Source organism: Oryzias latipes, chromosome 4 (genome assembly GCF_053564925.1).
Source record: "Oryzias latipes strain Hd-rR chromosome 4, Olatipes_Hd-rR_3.1".
Classification (NCBI taxonomy): domain Eukaryota; kingdom Metazoa; phylum Chordata; class Actinopteri; order Beloniformes; family Adrianichthyidae; genus Oryzias; species Oryzias latipes.
This window is the reverse complement of record NC_136240.1, coordinates 24,172,637-24,191,960: the sequence shown is the minus strand read 5'-3', so window position 1 is coordinate 24,191,960 and position 19,324 is coordinate 24,172,637. Positions and strand designations below refer to the sequence as shown.

The 19,324-nt window shown below is 36.3% G+C and overlaps 1 protein-coding gene across 2 annotated transcripts in view; it reads right to left on the bottom strand.

Moving 5' to 3' along the window:
• LOC101163480 (carboxyl-terminal PDZ ligand of neuronal nitric oxide synthase protein) overlaps positions 1-19,324 on the bottom strand; it is a 172,697-nt gene that overhangs the window by 103,973 nt on the left and 49,400 nt on the right. For both annotated transcript variants that reach the window (XM_023954384.2, XM_023954385.2), the window contains exons 3-4: positions 16,040-16,132; positions 12,338-12,396 (exon numbers count right to left, since the gene is read on the bottom strand). In XM_023954384.2, coding sequence (XP_023810152.1) covers positions 12,338-12,396; positions 16,040-16,132 — 152 coding nt within the window. The remainder of the gene's footprint in view (positions 1-12,337; positions 12,397-16,039; positions 16,133-19,324) is intronic.

The following is a 19,324-nucleotide window of genomic DNA, read 5'->3' as shown; positions in this document are numbered from 1 at the left end:
AGGTATGTGCAGCCAATTAGAACACCCAACATATCCAATTATGCTGCAGCATGTTATGCTGGAAAAAAAAGCTGGAGTTCCTAACCACGCTTTAGAAAATGTGTCTGGTTTGATGCCTAAACCCAATAATTTGCAAAGACAATATGTGGAATGTGTAAAATTCTTTGCCCACTTGTCCAAATAAAAGTGACTACATCCATCCATTTTCATAACCCCCTTTTGACTTTTCGGGGTCATAGGTTTGCCGGAGCCTGTCCTGGCTACTGTTGGGCGAAGGCGGTGTACACCTTAGACAGGTTGCCAGTCTGTCGTAGAGCAAGTGACCACATGCTTTACAAATATAAATAAAACTAAGTAATAGAGATTCTCTTTGTCAAAGCACCTCCAAGAATGTCTTTAAATTCATTATTTTGTTTTTTAATGAACTTTTGGCTTTTTATAAAAACCTCCAGTTTTCTTACACCCTTGTCCGTCTTTTCTCTTTGCTTTAGTAAACTTCTTTCTTATCGATCTGTTTTGCCTTTGTTTGTCTTACAATTTAAAAAACCTTTCTCATGTGTTACTCATTTGGTTTATTTTTGTTTTACAGGTTTCCTTGGATTAAAATCATCTGGGTCTCATCAGCATCTTTGTGCATACACCGTCTTGTTTTTTCTTGTTTCCCTGATGCATGTTTTCTTGTTCTTTTCCCAACATGATGAACCTGCTTTGTCTGCTCTTTAATTTGTTCAATCAGGTTGGCCTGATTTGCTGTAGGTCCGACGAGCCCCCTACATCTCTGATTTCTCAATCAACTCATTTCAGATTCACAAAGTCTTGATTTTCAAGTTCTATCCCATTTCATTCATTATTGATTCATTTTCCATTTCAAGACCATTTTTGCATCGTTATGAATAATTTCTATATTAACAGTAATTTAAGCTATAGGAAAGAATAATTAGAACATTTTTTGAATTATTTAATCATTGGGATAAAAACGAAGGGTAAAGCAAGTGTGCACCCCAGCAATACACTGCTAGAGAAAAATAAGACAAACTGACTAAAGCCTATAGAATTTTAGATGTAAAACATGGCGTATTTAAAATTTCATTGTGCGGGTTTTATGGGGAAAATGTCAAACTCTAGACTGTTTAACACTTCTTTATAACAGGAAAACACATATATGTGTTAAATGTGGTGTTTGAAGGAGAGTTACTGCATTGGTTTACATTATAAATTCAATTGATTAAGAGCTTTTCTTGGTATGAAACTGCTCTAACTTTGAAAAGATGCTCATAATGCCCTTGGGCTTCCCCGTCAAAACTTTAGAGTTAATGTGTCGCTATGCAATTTTCTACGAATGTTTTTAGGCTTTAAGTACAAAACATGAACTTTGAAAGTTATATCAGGTTGAACTTTGACCAATCAGGGATTTGGATTTGGTAGTGACTCGTAGATGGCGTCCCTTTTAATTCACAGGAAGTGTCAAGTGTTTAAAAATTGATCATGGAGGAGAAATGAATCATTGCTGTTTGTCCCCGTCCGGAATTATACGACACCAATGTATCGGAATAGAGCTGTGAAAGACAAGAAAAAAACTGGAGCAAGAGTTGCACCGCTTTGCTAGTTCACACCAAGTGTCTTCTAACTGTTGGTGGCGGACATGCGCTAATACCGTCCAGTGTGAACTAAATGCGCACTCAAGAACGTGCTTTTAGGCTGCATCACATGCTCAATGGGAATGTAACAAAATAGTAATTTCTCAAGAATGAAAAAGGGCAACGGCTTCTTTCAGTGCATTTAAAACTTTTCTAATCCCACATGCAAACTGAACTGCAGGACAATTCTGAGATTAGTGGATGCCCTTCAAGATGATTACAAAGTTGAGATATTGACTGTGTGCTCAGAAAGCTATCAATTTTTTTAGGTGCAGATAGTGGCTTAAAGAATGTACATCACACAGGCGTACTAAAAAAACCTGTATAGTACCATGATTCCTTGATGCGAGCATAGGCCCAATAGTATACAATAAAAGAAAAGCTATACGCACAAAAAAAACAAGATAACATAAAATGTATGCATGTTAATTTAGTGTAATTGCACTGAATAGCTGGATTGTAATTTTAATGTCATGACCACAAAATTATGCAGTTGCCCTCATTCATTTTAAGATATGTTCTTTACTTTTTCCCAGAGGGAAAAAATGTTGTCATAAACATTATCTTAGTACAAATACAGACGCAAAACGGCTTTCTAAATTTACTTACTGACAAAGTGCAGAAAACTCGCAAATTTACAAAACAGACTGTTTTTCTGTGTTCTTCTTTTTAAAGCCTTGTCTCCTATCCCAGCAGCTGTAGATTCTGGGTGGCCTAATGCCTATAAAATACATAAAAGTATGTGAGGAGCTCTTTGTTCTTTAAAGGCAAATACTTAGGAGTGCAGAGAATAATAAAAAAAAGAAAATACATTGTTTGTTTAGATTTAACCTTTTGGAGCATGACTGTGAAACTGGCCCAAATTTGTGTGTGTAAGTGAGGGTATCTGAACTCCATTCAGGAGATTGTAGTATGGTTATTAATAATTAGTTCTACTGGTTTTGCCCAGAGGCTGCGTTCCATTTCTGGCTGACTGTGAATGGGAAGAAAAAAAAGTCCACCAATACACTGTAGCTTGTGTACCAGTTTGCAAATAAAGTAGAACGGTCCACATTAGCACAAGTTTGATCAGTCTTAAAAATGTTACTTAAATTCCATCTATAATCTTGATATGCTATTGGAGTCAATGAGAACACTAGAATAAAATGTAGCCAATCTCCAATTGTTAGTTTTTACTACAAATAAATCTTGTTTTTGTGTTTCTCTCCTGTCTAAAGTAGTATACATTTCTAAAATAAAAATGAAACAAAACAAACGAAACAGCATTTTGTTCCATCTGCAAAAGTGACCAAACCAAGCCATGTTTATTGTGTGTAGTAAAAGAAAAAGAAATGCATGTCAAAACTTGATTTATACATTCATTTTCCTCATGCAACTGTCTAATGATTCGTAAACCTCCAGTGTCTCTGTGGGTATTTGGACCAATAAGGAGAAACAGATGGCGTGTTCAGCCAAGGAGTCAAGGAGATGTCTCTCCTGGTATAATTGCATATCATCTCTCATAAAAACTGCAGGTTTGCGAGATTTTTTATTTATGTTGCTTAGTCCAATGGAAACAAAGTACAAAAAGGACACAGCATTAATGCTTCTGGAGATCCCTGAGCCAGCTGAGCTTGATCGTCTTACAATCAGGCAGCCCTTCTTAAAGAATGACTTTAAATTTGGATTTATTTTAGAGCTGTCTAAGTCAGGAATCAGTCCCTACCAAATGGTCACACCTTCTGGAGGAAAATTCTTTCATTTTATATGATTTTTTCCAAATGTGTATGCTTTAGGTGGATTGGTCTAGTGTTTTTTTTTTCTCCATACTGTTCTAAAGAGAAGAAAAAAAACACTTGTTTTTGGGTAGTCTGATAGTCTGTTCTTGGATATCTACCATTTGAGTGGTCTGATAAACCAAGGAAAGTGTTCCCTTTTAAAAGAAAAGCATGTGCTGACCCATATTTTGTTAACAGCTAAATTTTAAAGACAGACTGTCAGAACATCAAATTTTATGGGTGCTGATAAATGATTTCAAATATATGTAATGAAAATGATTTTTAACATCTATGCATGACGACTCCTATAAACGGATATAAGTGCACTTTGTTTTTTTTTTGTCATCAATTTAGGATTTTGGCTACCTTTGTGTTTAGCATAAAATCATCGCATTAAACATTAGCTATTTTTTTAAGACGTCTTCAATACTCATAAATCACCAGCACTAAAGTCTTGTTTGACTTTAAAAAGTGTGATATTTTATACTTTATTTTGAACAATTATTTTAGCCTTAAGGAAACAATCTGACTGTTTCACAGTATTTGGAAAGCTTTAAGGGTTAGTATTATTTAAGGCTGTCAACAATTAGTTGACGATGTCGACTAAAATTAGCGTCAACTATAAAAATCATCTATGCTAACTTGGCGTTGTAAACGCCTATTTATTTTTATTAATTTCAGTGATTATAATAACCACCAGCCATCATTGGGAACAGGAAAAAGCTTGGCGTGCAAAGAAAAAGCGGTGCAAATCCCAAAAATCTTGCTCCAGACGTTTTGTTTTCACAACTCTGTTCCTATAAATGCCAGTCTTGGTGTCATATTAATCCAATCGGACACAAACCGCAATTATTATCGTCTTCTTCAAGATCATGTTTACAATACTTGGTACTTCCATGCTTTGAAGCGTACGCCACCCACACGTAAATACTGAATCCGATTCCCCGATTGGTAAAGTTGCTGCGTTGCTGCAAGTCAGTGTGAAAATGTTCTACTGGTTGTATTTTCAGCCTGCGATCAATGAACGTACGTAGAGCTCGTAACCAGACTTAAAAACATACGTAGCGAAACGCGATTACTGACGTTTCTGATGGGCAATCGGATGCAAAATTCTGGACATCGCCATTGACTGTAGACTGGAGAGTAGCCGGTGCACACCAGAGATGGCTGCAACACTTACACAGAGCTTCCTTAATGTGTTTCTAAAAGGAATGAGACCTCTATAAATGGTTGAAGAGGATGGATTTAAAGACATGATTAAGGCGCTGCACCCTGGCCACCTAAGTCACTTTTACAAACTAAAAGAGGAAAAGTTATTGTAGAATATTTTACTCTTCACTAATTGTAATAAAGTAAAACCCATGTTCAAAAAATATTTTTTGCTTTTTCTTTTCTATGAGAAGTTTAGACAATGAGTTAATGCAGGGATCAGGAAACATATAGCTTGTGAGGCAATTATGCCTTTTTTTGTGCTAGCATATAGCTTATATGGGACCCCAAACTTTGTTTCTTTTATAAGGTGAAATTGAAATTTATGAACCATACATGTAAAATTGTAATTTCTGTGAACGCACCTTATACCGAGCATTAGAAGTACCAGACATGATGTGAACCTCCACAGCAATATTACCGATTGTAAACGATAATCTTTGACTAATCGACTCATGAAATAATCGCTAGTGACAGCCCTAGCATTATTAAAAGTGTACGGTAATTCATGAACATATCCTCCTGTTGCATTATGTGGACACTTGGTGCTCGTTGGTCCGTGTCATATGGCGATATGTGGTCCAATATGGTCGATTAAAATAGGAAATAAAGTGTGTTTTGCTCTTTGTATTTGGGCTTCAAAACCACAAGTCGAGACTTAAAAATCTAGAAACTTTTAAAAATATATATTTTTATTTCAAAACCAAACAAAATACAGGAGAGATGCTTAATTGAGATAACTGGTTCTAACATCACAATTTTGAAACAGTATTTTAGTTTAATATGAATACTGATTATAGAGCTAACATTATAAATGTAGGTCTAGAGAAATATGCAAAGTCTAGCGAAAGTGTCTTATATTATATTTATATTTAATGTGAACTAATGGCATGTCATACCCCTTTAGCTTTTTATTTTTCTTTGCATATGTGGGGTGGTGGCCAGCTTGAGTGGCAGTAAGCCAGCAGCTCTAGCTGAAATGCAACTGAAGATGAAAAGGAATGCACAAAAGAAATATGCAAAGCGCTCAGCAAATCCCCCCAAATGATTTGGCCACACAGCGCCGAGCCATTATGCGAGTGAAAAATTCCTCACAGGAGCGTTTAAAACCGTCTGGGGTCTTTGATGTGCATTCCTCCCCTCTGCCTTTAAAAACGCTGCACATGAATATTTATCACATTAGTTTACCAAACACTTTATTCCTTTTTTATAGCAAAAGGTTACATTTGCAAAATGTTGGGTCACATGGGAATTTCTGTTGAAAGACGAAAGTGTTGCGCTTTTTACTTAGATAAAGCAAACTTGAAATCTATACTCTTTACTTAAATATTTAAATCAATATCTGTCTATCTTTTATCATACTGAATAAATTACAAGTTATGGAGCACAACCTTCCTTTCTTTAATGACAATTTTACTTTAAGTCAAGAATCTTGGGATAGATGTGTTGGATTGATGAAAGGATAGAAAGACAGATCCTAAAATATGCAATAATAAAGAGCTGCAACTTCCATATATTTTTAATGATTAATATTTTTTTAAACTATAACCCAGTTTTTTTAAAAGCATCTATATGTGCTTTTATTCAACCACATCGGTTTAAATCATACAGCAGAATTAAAACATGATTTTATCTTTCAAATTAACAAGATCCAACATGTTTACATTTCATATTCCACATTATTTTTAGAAGATGGTTAGGGTTTATTTTATTAAAGGTTACATGTGTCTTCCAGCTTCAGTTTTTCAAAGTTGAGTATATACTGTGCAAACAGCAGAGAAACTTTTATTTTACATGACCATCAGCAGGAGATCTCTTAATTATGAGGATAATTGGCTAGATGTAAAATAAAAGGTTTATTCTGGTTGCAAAAACAAAGACCAAAGAGTATCTTTTCTGTAATAACTCAGCTTTTTCCTGTTATGTTAAAGTTATACTCATGCTTTCTGTTTTTGAGTGTCTTTAAATATAAAATATAGAAATCAAAAATTTAAGTTTGAATTTTTCCCTCGTATTCTACTTAGCTGCACAAGGCAAAAGATAAAAGTTTAATGAAAACCTGCTAGCATTTTGTGTTACTTTATTAGGAACAACGTGCTAACAGCACACTTTCTAAGAGCCTTAACCCTTTATGTTTAACTGATTCATAGATAAGAAATACCACCTTTGGTCATGAACTTCTGCTGAGTGACCCACTTCATAAACTTCAATAGAAACAGCTGTGTCTGAATTTTAGCCCGCTCCCACACTTTATTGTAGGTACATCATTTTTGTAGAGATGTCTTCATTGCATGTTAAAAAAACGAGGGCCCTTATGGCCGCTGTTTAGGACAAAATACGCCAGAACACGCTGCATTCAGGGAAATGACAGTGGAAGGAGAGCGGACAGGCAACATACCTGACACGAGAAAGTATTTATTTACTTACCCTAAAAAACTTCGTTTGAACAAATTTAAATCATACAAGTAAATCAAGAATTTAAAAAATATTTTGATGTAATGTAGTTTTTCTACAAATTGCTAGTGTTGACGCTGCTACCAATTAGTTTGTGGTCAGTAATTACAGAAGACTTCAATCAATTTGTATCAACTTAAATTGTAAGTTTGTATCTACTGCTTTTAAGGTTTAACCATGATAAAATAAATCACTATAATAATGTTGCATTGTTTTGAATAAATCTGGAAGTCATTTGTTTTTATTAAAGTGGTGATTGACAAGCAGGAGAGCCATGCTTGTTTACATACAAGCTATTTTTTCGAAGATGCATTGAGGTTAAGGACTATCTCATTAATGTGGCCTGTTTTATTGAGATGTGCAGGAGAACCACAGTCTGATGGTTATGGTTCAACTGGAATCAAATTATTATTGTATTAGTGTAATCATTGGAATTAGTATTGATTAGCACAGTTATAGTTATGCTCTTAAATTGCGTCCTTTCCCACTCTGGGCAGTTTATTTAGGTGGTGTTAAAAATCGTAGCCTGGTGTCCCATGTGGTAGAAACACCTTAAACCACACAAACTCGTGTTGAGTCTGGGCTAATAGAAAAAAATGATTGAGGGATTAGGGACTAGGGCTGCAATTTAGATGAGGTCAACATGCAAAGGGCACAGCATGTGTGCCACAGAAAAAACAGGAAAGAGGACAATCATACTACTCTTTTGTTCTGTTTTTTTTTTTTAATCAGTTGTGTGTACAGCATTTCCACTATATTGATACTATAAAACAAGTGTTGATAAATTGTTATTGTGAATATAAATGATTGTGACGACAGTCATGCAGTAATAAAATATATATTAATATATATTTTTTCCAAGTACCACAGACGAAAGATAACTGACTGATTTTTAAAAAAATCTGTTATGACTAAAAGCTGCTTGCACAAAAACAATGCTGTTTATCCCGGTGAAAGTGGTTAATGATGACCTGCTCTGGGCTAACATTAATCTTACAAATTAAACGTGTAAGCCTAAAGCTTAAACTGTACACTTAAAACACCAACAAAAAGATCTACATTGCATGTAAAATCCAAGCATATTTTTCTAATCTACCTTTTTCAATTTCTAAACCATTTAAAATTTCGAAGGAAAAACAATGTACATAAATCTCTGTCACCTTAATTACAAACAGATAAGGCAAATCCAGGCAGAAGCAGCTCTGGAGGCAGTCGGGCACAGCAAACACAGCGAGAAATTGATTGGCTAATTATTCCCCGCCATTAGAATTGATTCTTTTTACAACAAGAAAAAAATGGGATGAATATCCACTGTGGATGGCTGGAACTAAAATCGTTTTTGATTGGTGTAAAAAATAAAATTCTTTTAACACAAAGATATGTTTTTAACAGTTCATTTATTGATGAACTTCCCTATCATACAGAAAGAAAGGAGAAATTAGGTCCATAACAGGATCTGGCAGTTTTTTTTTTCTTAGCAACAATGCACATTCATTTGTTCATTGTAACAGAAACAACTTTCAATGGTTGTCAAGATGCACAGCAGGCCATGATCCCTCACAGCCTTCAGGAGGGAATTATCTGGTAATTGAGTTAAATATCATGTTTGTTTTTGCACCAAAGGAGTCTTTTCATATTTCTTTCACGCTGATGTTCTGTCAATTCTCCAACTAATTTCCCAAGTCATTTCCCTTTTAGCCTTTTTGTCAGCAAAACACACCTAATGAAGTTAATCAGTAGCAGTTAGAGAAGGGATATCTGGAAAAAAATGGTCACAGGTTTGTCGACATAGATGTAGATCTGGACCAAATCTGAGGAGACGCAATTCAATATCACATTTTTCAAAAGTTTCACCAGGCACGTCATAAAAAAGCTCAATTCTTGTGTCCCACAGTCCTGAGTGGATAAATAAATGTCTCAACAGTGTCGCCAAACAACACTCTTTCACATCCTTATTTAAGCCTTAGACACAACTGCCATTAAGGCTAAAGGTGGCTGTCTGCAAGCAAAGAAAGGCCAACCTATACAGATCCCAGAGGTACCTCAAACAAAATAGCAAAGTCATAGTCTGATTGGTAAGCCTGTAGAATGATAATGTTCATGTTCGTATTTTTTTGCGAGCAACAGGTCTAGCAAACACACATACAATATGCAAAGACCCCCCACCCCCACCCTGCCCCCACCCCAAAATCCTGTGGATTTTGCAAAAGGCTCTTAAGTTCTGTTCATGTGATAAATGCGTACTCCTTATGTGCCCCATACAGATTCACTCATCCTTTTGCCCTCAGATAGCCTTTATCTCGTCATGAGGCAGTTGTGACTGCTGATTTACTAATGGCTTTTGCGGGGCAATAGGGCACCGTACGACAGCGTCACCCATACGCCGTATGTGCACACAACTTAGCCTTAAAAAATACTTCACAATACACTTACCACATGCATGACAATTGCATGTTACATTTTCAACGAGCCTCAAGGGAAATGCAAGACACGCTTCCCTTAAGGTGTGCCTTGTACCGGCCGGTCTAACCCCGGTAGAACCTTCTGGTAGAACCCTCCATGAGCTTGGACAATCCAAAAAAATCCCACAGCACCCATACAGGTCATCTCCCGTGCATGTGACTATAGCTTTACTTGGTCCCACTTATTTATGGACACTACTTGGCACCTGCTACTTTTTGTTACCCTTTTCCTGAAAAACGTGTAACTGTCCAAAACTGGCAAAAAATAAAATACACAGTTTGTCCGATGTTTTAACATTCATTTGCAATTGTTTTATTAATTTTTTCAGGCAGATGGAACCTCCTGAGTTTGGCAATGCTGTAAGGCTTCCCAGGCTTTCCTGGATTAGATAAAAATGTGTTTTCTTGCCACCTGCAGCCTTCTCTGCTGCTTTTTGTCATCATTAGTGTGACGGTAAGTCACAGACCAAGCAGCCAATAAAGCAGCAGCAACATGTCCTCTATCGTTTCTGTGTTTAGCGCAAGATAAAGGCCGTTAAAGGACATTTTGAGTTCTTAGCTGTAATGGAAAACAACCCCTACTGAGCCAACTCAATGGAAAAGCCCCTAAAGGCCTAAGAACCAAATAAATGTTCGCAAATAAAGTTTTTTTTTCATGGAATTTTTTAAGGTGGTGCTCCTTTAAGAACACCTGGTCTTTGCCTCTCTTTGGCATACGTTTTTGCAGCTAACTTATGTGTCAAACTGTTAAGTCTTTTTGCTATAACCAAGAGATGATCTGTCACACATGGTTCAGAAGACAATAGTGAAAGATGGAGGAGACAAACCTCACGCTCTTCCTCCCCTGGGAGGAGGAACCCAAAAAACATTTGCAGGAGAAGGGTAGGATGGTGCAGACTAGCTAAACCATCGTAGACTAAATACAATCTTTTAGAAATCCTTCTTTTAAAGGTTGACACAAACAACTAACAAAATCCATCTTTTTGACAGAACCAGTTCCAGAACCCCCCCCCCCCCCCCAACTGAGTTCCTGGATTCACTTCTGAGCTTCATCCGCCTGGGAGGGAGTGTGTCAGTGTTTGGAGGATAAATACAGGGAGCAGGGGGGATCAAGTATGAGTCATTCAGAGCAAAATATGAAGTGTTATACCATTAGGGTTCAATTTGGTTTCTACTTCAGAGAAAAAGTACTATACTGTACTTAAATTTGACAGTTTTCTTGTTCGACCAAATTTACAATAAATATCAAGTTTTGATACGACAGAGAGCAACGTCTGCCAAAAAAATTCTCTTAGCTCTTCCTGAATACTAATTATTAATATTGATCTCACAGTTCTGCCACACACTGAAGCTGATTGAAAACCTAAAAGGTCATATTTTTCAGCCGCATATTTTCCTCATTTTAAACCTTAAAAAACAAACTAAAGTTTAGATTTCTAATATTGCCTATCATTTGTACAATTAAACAACGATTAAATTAATTAAAGATGCCAGACAACTGTTATATTCCTAAAATTACATCGTGTTCTAATATTGGGTGGTGCTGCATTGGTTCTATATTTAGACTTTCTGTATTGGTCATACTGAATATGACACTTTAATATACACATCATTTTGGAGGAACAATCTTGTGATCCTAGCAGATCCTAGCATAGTTCCTAAAAAATCAGAACTGTTCAGTTAAAGTTGTATTAAAAATACATCATACAAAAAGTATAACTTATTGAACCTTAATATTTGGCTTAGAGATTTATGTGCACATTAATATTGAGTTATGTTTTAGTTTAATATTATATTTGTGGAAATTGGTTCCCCAAAGTTCACAAATCTAGTTTATAAATTTACTTTAAAGTTGTTTTAAGTTAAAAAGTCCCACACCGCCGTATATAGGAATTCAATCTGGCTTTTTAAAGGAGTTTTATTTAAAAAGCCAGCCTTATGTTTAAGGCATGAAACAGTCACAGCTCTGGGCATCCAACTGATTTTACTGATAGCAAAGCAAACCACTTTAAAAGCGAGACCCCACACCCACAGCAAAGTTGGTCCACACCCAGATATGACTTGAAAAACAGGGGGCTCCAACTGCTTTGATGAAAACTTCAGACCTGATCCTTGTCACCCGTTTTATAGCTGCATTTAAAAAATCAGGCTGCTGGATGTAGAAACACAGCAGTTTGGAAGTTTAAAAACTCCATTCAAAATTAAATAAGGACAAAGACTTTTGGAAAATTGAATTAAATGTTTGTGAAATGAAAAACTTACAAATGTTTCTGAATATCTCAACAAAAATGGACATTTTCAAGTGATCACTGTTGTTCGAGTTGGTAGGATTTCTTTCTGTGAATAGGTTGGAGACTGTTGTCAAAAAATGTGCATTTTTATAATAGGGGGTCAAAGCACTTCCATTATGTTTTTATGGGAATATCTCTGTGGTTTCAGTCAGAGTAAGTCCATGTCGAACAGAGGGCATATAGTTCTCTGTTTCCAGAACATCAAAACTTGCAGGGACAAAGAAAGTTTTCTCATTTTCTGAGCACTGAATCAAAGTCTGGACTGAAATTCATTTGAGGAAAAGGTCCAATGAGCCGAAGCAGGAAAGTCATTAAGCTGAAGTATTAAAATCCTCATAAATTAGAATTTGCAGATGAGCTAAATGAATGGAATGTTATTTTAATATCACCAAGAAGCCTCTTAGGCAAAAAAAAGTCTGGGTCCCAAAAAGAACCGAACAATTGAGAAAGTACAATTAAACAGTGTTTGGAACACACATGTGTATGTGTAAATGTAAACATACACATAAATAATATACCAGGCTTACCTGTAAATTGGGTCCTGCATCACAATCATCTTACTTTCATCCCATGTCCACTCCTTCTTCTGCAAACAAATAAAGAGGTTTCATTTACACCAGGTCAAAGGACTGATGACACCTTAAGGTTAAGACTCACAAACTTCCATTTAATGCAAATGAAAATCAACTTCACATCCAAATTCTTCTACAAATCCATATTTCTCTTTTTTTCTTTCGATTGTGCATTTGATTAAAGCCGTCTTTCAGTTTAAGGTCACAATCAAAATGTCAGCACTCGGGCGCACAGGAACTATTTATATCGATTTCTGTGTTGAAGGAGCGCTTTGTTGACTTCACTCATTCAGCCACTCCAATCTCCACACACAAACACAAGCTGCTCTGAAATGTAAATCCCTTCAACGTCACATTTGACATTTCATCTCTTTAGGACGGGAAGCAAAAATGACCAAAGGAGAAGTAAATGAAGATCCTGCATCTACTGACCAGATTACCTGATTAAATTTACACTGAGCCTTCAACAAGATTCTTTAATTACCAAAACAGGAAGGTAGAGTTTGACCTTTTCTATGAAAGTAAAGGGTTTTGTGACAAGAATATATAGACATGAAGTGGAAGGAGTAGATTTGGTATTGTGTTACTCCACCAAACTGTGAAATTGTTTAAATTCTATCCTGTTTTTTACAGAAAAGCATCAGACCTTTATGGACATATAATTAATATCTTCAAATGCATCTGATAAAAGATGCTAATGTACAGCAGTAGGAAATGCCAACATTAAGTGCACTAAGAGGTAAAACTGTTTGACTTTCACTTCTTTGCAGGGAAAGAGCTGCTTAATGTTGCAAGGGTTTTAAATTCATCACAGATAAATTCACTTGTTCATGGATGAGCAGAATAAACAACAAATTACAGCAAACAGCTGCTTTGACAATAAAAAACAGAGCAAGAAACACAACTGACACTTTGTTCTTCCTAGAGGTTTTGTTTTATTTTGTCAAGTCAGATAATGCTTTCAATGTTCTACAAGGTTCACTCTAATGATCTTCCATCATTAAAAAGCGTGGATCAAGGGAAGAACATAGTTAAAAGAATCGTGAAGAACCACGCAGGGACCTTTATGCAAGTCTTATGAGAAGGGAAAAGTCGTCTTACTTCAAAAGAAGAGAGGGGTCTGTAATGTTCCACATACCTATGATTTTACTGTGAGAGGCGGGATTTAAAAAAAAGAGTCACAGAAGTCTCCCTGTGTGATTTTTAAAGAATTTAATGATATAATGGTGCAGAAAGTAAGTATTTGATCAATAAGAGAAGTTCACATCAATTCTTTGTAATTGGGGCATCCCTGGTAGATTGGTTCCTCCCAATCTAGGTGTACAATCCTGTCACTGGTGGCCTTTGACAGCTCTATGGTCTGAATCATTGTGGAGGGGTTACATTCTGACTGTTTAAGGGTGTGTGTGTCTTTCATACACCTGTCCACATACAAGTAACAAGTAGAGGATAGAAAAGCTTATTAAAGAAGAAGTAACAAATCTGTGGGGGGCCAAAGTCTTTCTTGTTTGTAGGAACTAAATACACATGTTATGCACCATCATACAAATACATTCTTTAAAAATCCTACAATGTGATTTCTTGGATTCTCTTTCTACATTATGTCTTTCACAGTTGAAGTACATCAATGATAGATGTTACAGACCCCACTTGTCTTTGTGGGACAAGTTGCAGAATTCATGACTACCAAATACTTTACTGCCCCACCACATTTATGTGCATTATACCTGATTAGTTTTAAGACTCAAGTGTGTGATGCTGTGAGATCTGCATGATCAAAGAAAAACACAAAGTGTAAATACATATTTCATTTCATCCATTTGTCAGGACCTCCAACCGTTTTAAACAAAGATGTCACAGCTTTGGGGATTATTCACACAGTGTGTGGACAAACCTGACCCAACAAGACAGATAGCAGTGACAAACATGCATTAAGCTCACACAGTACATTTGGTTGATCCCCGTCTGCTCGGTCGACTGCATGGCAATTATGTTCTAGCCTCTAAGAAGTGTACAATCAGGTCTCTGTTGTCCTCTGGAAGCTTTTTTGGTCTCTAATAGGTTGTTTGGGTGCAGTTCAGCCTCTACTACATTAAATGTTATAAAGAATAGTTCTGGAGTGGCTAAGGTATAGTTTGCTTTATCCCACAGAGCATTATAACAGACTGCACCCTTCCAGCCCCCTGTTCAACGAATTGCCCTCCGGTAGACACTACAGCTCTATCAGGACAAAGACTACAAGACTGAGGAAAAGAGCAACAAGCCACACCCCACTCAACAACACACACTCTGTGTTCTGGTTGGAAAATGGACTCCTGTTTCCCCATGTTACCGCTCTTTACTCATATCTTTTTAGTATGTACTGAAACGCCCTTATTCATAAATGGCATTTTTGCAAAGTGACTACCTTTCAACATTGACATCTTCTGTATACCTATACCTCCCAGTCTTGAGCAGGTCTAATGTCATTGCGGTTAGCTATTATACTGACAAATAATTATTCTTATGCTAAAGTATCAGGAGGGGTGGGAGGTGTGAAAGTAGTGGGGGGCTGTGTGTAGGTATGGGGAGGGGGACCCATTTTTTTTAAATTTTTGTGCTTGTTTATTTTAATTTTCATGCTCATTTTCATATTATTTATTTTGTTTTGTTTTAATGTAAAGCAATTTGTGTTATGCTTTTATTTGAAAAGTGCTTTATATAAAGTTTGATTTGATTTGACTTGATAAAGCCAGTAGTAAAATCTAACAAAACGGAGCAAATTCAGACCTTGAGTGCTCAGGCATCCTTTGAAAGAAAAAAAAGAATGAGTCTATACTTCAAGGAATTCTAAGTTCAACTAATTTGATCTTGGCTTTTTTTCCCATCACATTAATTATTTTTTCATTATTTATCTTTTAAAAATACTCAAGACATCATCCATCCCTCCGTCATTTCACATTTTTCCAGGGCCAAGTCTTGGGGGCCCAGACCCCCCACTTCCTCCTGGTTTGCCAGTGGAACCCCATTAGTCCCTCCCAATTGGGTTTTCCCCAGGACATCTTCTGTGTGCCCGAACAGCCCAGGAGGCATCAGGGTAAGATGACGGTGCCGGCTCAACCAGATTTAAAAAAAATGTACATGATCAAAAGACCAAAGGAATCCTATGAAAGCTGAGTGCAATTGACAGAGCCCGATACTTTCCGGACCTGAAGAGCAAACCTTTTAAAAGAGGTTAATGTTGTTTCCATTTGATTTCAGTTGGTATACAACTACTTAATATTGTAAAACCTTTAAAAGAAAATACAACTAAATACATGTTCATACTTCAGAAGTCAAATAAATAAAAAGAGTGCTGAAGATCATATGTGCTAAAAAAATAAGTAAACAAAAATATTTTTAATTGAAAATATTTCTTTGAATTTCCACAACTAAAATAAACCATTTGGAGTCTATAATTTCTCACGTCTTGTTAGTATGGGTTACCAACATTTCATAATGAAAGTAGTCGATAATAGTAATGTGCAGATATGATGCCTAATGTTCCATAGTTTTGTCTGCTAAGCTTTCTTTTGGATTAAAAAGGAAAAGGCAAGTAACAAAAGATCTTTGCTTTGAACAGGCATAGTTATACATGTGAAATTTATGAAAAATAGTCATAGAAAGAAGTTAACTCACCTTTTTCTTTTTCCTCAAAGTCACCTTGACGCCATCGACTGACACGACAATGTTGACTTTCTTCTTTTTGATGTTTTTCACCTTGAATTCGTACTGTAGAGAGAACAGACAGAAGCAACATCTGATCAGGAAAAGTGTGGGTGGCATATCTGGTCATGGTAATTGAAAATGTGTTCAGTGCTTCAAGGTAAGACATCAAAACTTATGAGACATGAAAAGCACCAACAACCATGCAACTATTATACACAAATATTCCTGTCAGCAGAAAAAAAAAAGAGGATATTGGTCACATAGGTGTGAATAAAACAACTACGAGCTGTAAATAACTCTCGTATGATGTTATAATATGCAAGTTCTTCCGTCAGTGATGGCAGAAATAACCTAGTTGAGGGTCAGAATCTACAATGTAGCTGAGAAGAGTGTGGAAACATCATAAAGGAAATCACTATGATCTATGATGAGGCAGGGATGTCAAACTCATTTTCACTGAGGGCCACATCAGCATAGCGGTTGTCCTCAAAGGGCCAAATATAACTTATACATGTAATTAAATGTAATGACAAATAAACGTAACTACTCCTTAATGTTAAATAATTAATTTATTTATTATAACTTTTTAAAGTGACAATTACAGTTGCATAGAAAACATATGTTTGCTTGTTACTCTAGCATAAATCCTTTTACATTTAATTCTGTCAGGTTAGGTTATATGGACAGTGTATAAGTCCTTATGGATGTTTGCCCAATCTGAAATTTCAAGTCCAATTCCCCCTAGATATGAATAAATACACACATTTCTTTTATTTATTTTTTAAGAAATTAAAAACTTGTATGCTCTCGCAGGCCAGATAAAATGACATGGCGGGCCACATTTGGGAGAATTCTATTTTGTTTACACCACATTTGCACTAAATTGTTTTATTTTTTTTAACAAAGACACTATAATTTTTTCACAGAACTAATATCTGATTAACAGCTCTTTTTTTTTTTTGAATAATGCGATAGCTATGGCTTTGTTTTTCAAAAGTTAATACCAAAGTACCTGGCAGCTACTTGACCTATTTATTTTTTAACCTGTTTACAGCAATTTTGTACTAAATAATGGCTGCTGATCATGTTCACTATTGTTTAAACCAAATTTTACAAACATTTCCAAATCAAAATTGTCATTGTTTGTCAAAGACAGAGTGTTGTTGATTTCAGCAATGTTACACTAAAGTCTGTTATTCATTACACCAAATAGGACACAAGTTTATTATCATTGTTTAAAAACTAAAAAATAAATGGGGAAATATTTTCCAAAAAACAGTTTTTCAAGTTTTTCTTTCTTAAAGTTTGATATATCGTGAGTTGTTAGAGACGATGATATCGATTATCGCCATATCATGATAGTACCGTTATCGTGAGCAATGTATCGCAAATTGTATCGTCTCGTGAGGAACCCAGTGATTCCCAGCCCTACTATGGACAGGTCACCAGTCTGTCGTAAGGCCGTACAACCACACACATACACAATCACACCCAGGGACAATCCAAATTAACCTTTGAAGCATGTCTTTGGACTGTAGGAGGAAGCTAGATTTCCTGGAAGAAAACCACATATGCATGGGGAGAACATGTGAACTCAGCCGGGTATTCGTACCAGGGCCTTCTCACTGAGGAAAAAGAGCTAACCACTATGCCACCGTTGATCTCGTAACAGATTTAATGTACTATGTAATAGTTCCACAGAGTTATTAGAAAACGAGAATGATTGCACTGAACTGATTTGGCCGGCTAAATGAATTGCCACTTTATCTCTAATAAATCCATCTATTCCTGTCATGAACTGTGATGATTCTCTCCACCATTCATACACTCCCCAGCCCATTCCTACATGCGACGCTGAAATGAATAATACCACCATGTCACCATATACCTGAGTAACACAGCAAAATGAGCACATTTAATTAAAACACTTAGGCCACAGACACCACTGCAGCTGGAGGCTTGCACTGCATTAATTTCACAAACCTGGAAATGGATCCAGTCTCACTTTTCCCCAAATGCAGTCTCTCGATAGCAAACAAGGCAGTTAGAGTGTTTAAATGAGTGCAGATAACAGCTTATAACACCATTTGGATCATTGAGGATAATTGCATGTGTGTGCTAGATGAGCCAGCTGAATCCAAACAGAAAAGCTTTTCTTTTTCTTCGGCTAAACTTTTGTCTCAATGGTGGAGACATTGTAGGCCACATGTTCAAAATAAATGCAGAAGTAAAGCTAACAAATAAATTAAAAAAGTCAAACACACAAACACATCATATCCACTTTGGGCTTACGACCACTGATAAGTGATCTGGCGGCATGTCCATGCTAGCCATAAAGAATTGTTCAACTGATTGCGCCTTACCAAGGCCCATAGTTACAGTGTCGTGGAACAGGTTAAAAATCAAGTCTGTTTTAATTCAATCAACCTGCAGTGTATAACTTAAGCAGTAGTTCATCATTGGACTTTTATTTCTCCTCGATACACACATTTGCACATCTTTTATCGTTTTGTATGATGTTTTATAATAAACAATACAACATTTTGAACATGACAGATTTGTATAACAAATAATGAAGCCGATTAAGATGCCAAGACAATTGAGACCAAAACAAGTGATGTGTGAAAATAATGTTATTTACTTTTGTTTCTGCTAAAAGTAAAGAGCTTTGCTCGTGTGCAGTTGTTTGAAGAAAAAAATCTGGAGTATGCCAAGCAGTGATTAGACATTACTGCAGATGCAAAGCCATGGAACTTTATTAAACAATGATCAAGTCCAAGAACGAACGTACTCAGTGTTCAAGCACGTTGTTAATGTCTGGAAAAACGGCCTTGAAGCTCACCTATTTGCTCTTATCATTACTAGTGTTTGTATAGGCATAAAAGCATAAGGTGATAATTCCACATCAAACTAAACATTTAACTTTCCACGTGACCTTTACGCAAAGTTAATTTCCGTCCTCGGATTATGGGATGACCCTCCTAATGTCACATATGCCTCATGTTTACACTTCATAAATACCCTTTACCAAGCCAACAAACACAGCCAATTTGTTCCAAACGTGTTCCTTTTCAGCCCTGAGGTTTGTCCCTCGTCAGTCATGGACACATCCATCTCAATAACATGACCCCACAAGACAAAGGAAAAGTGATAAAGCAGATAGTAAGCAATGGCAGAGAGAGGTAGATGAGAAAGACAGGAGATTGGGGGGAGGAGGGAGACACTGATGTAGCAGAGCAGAGCCAGTTCAATGAG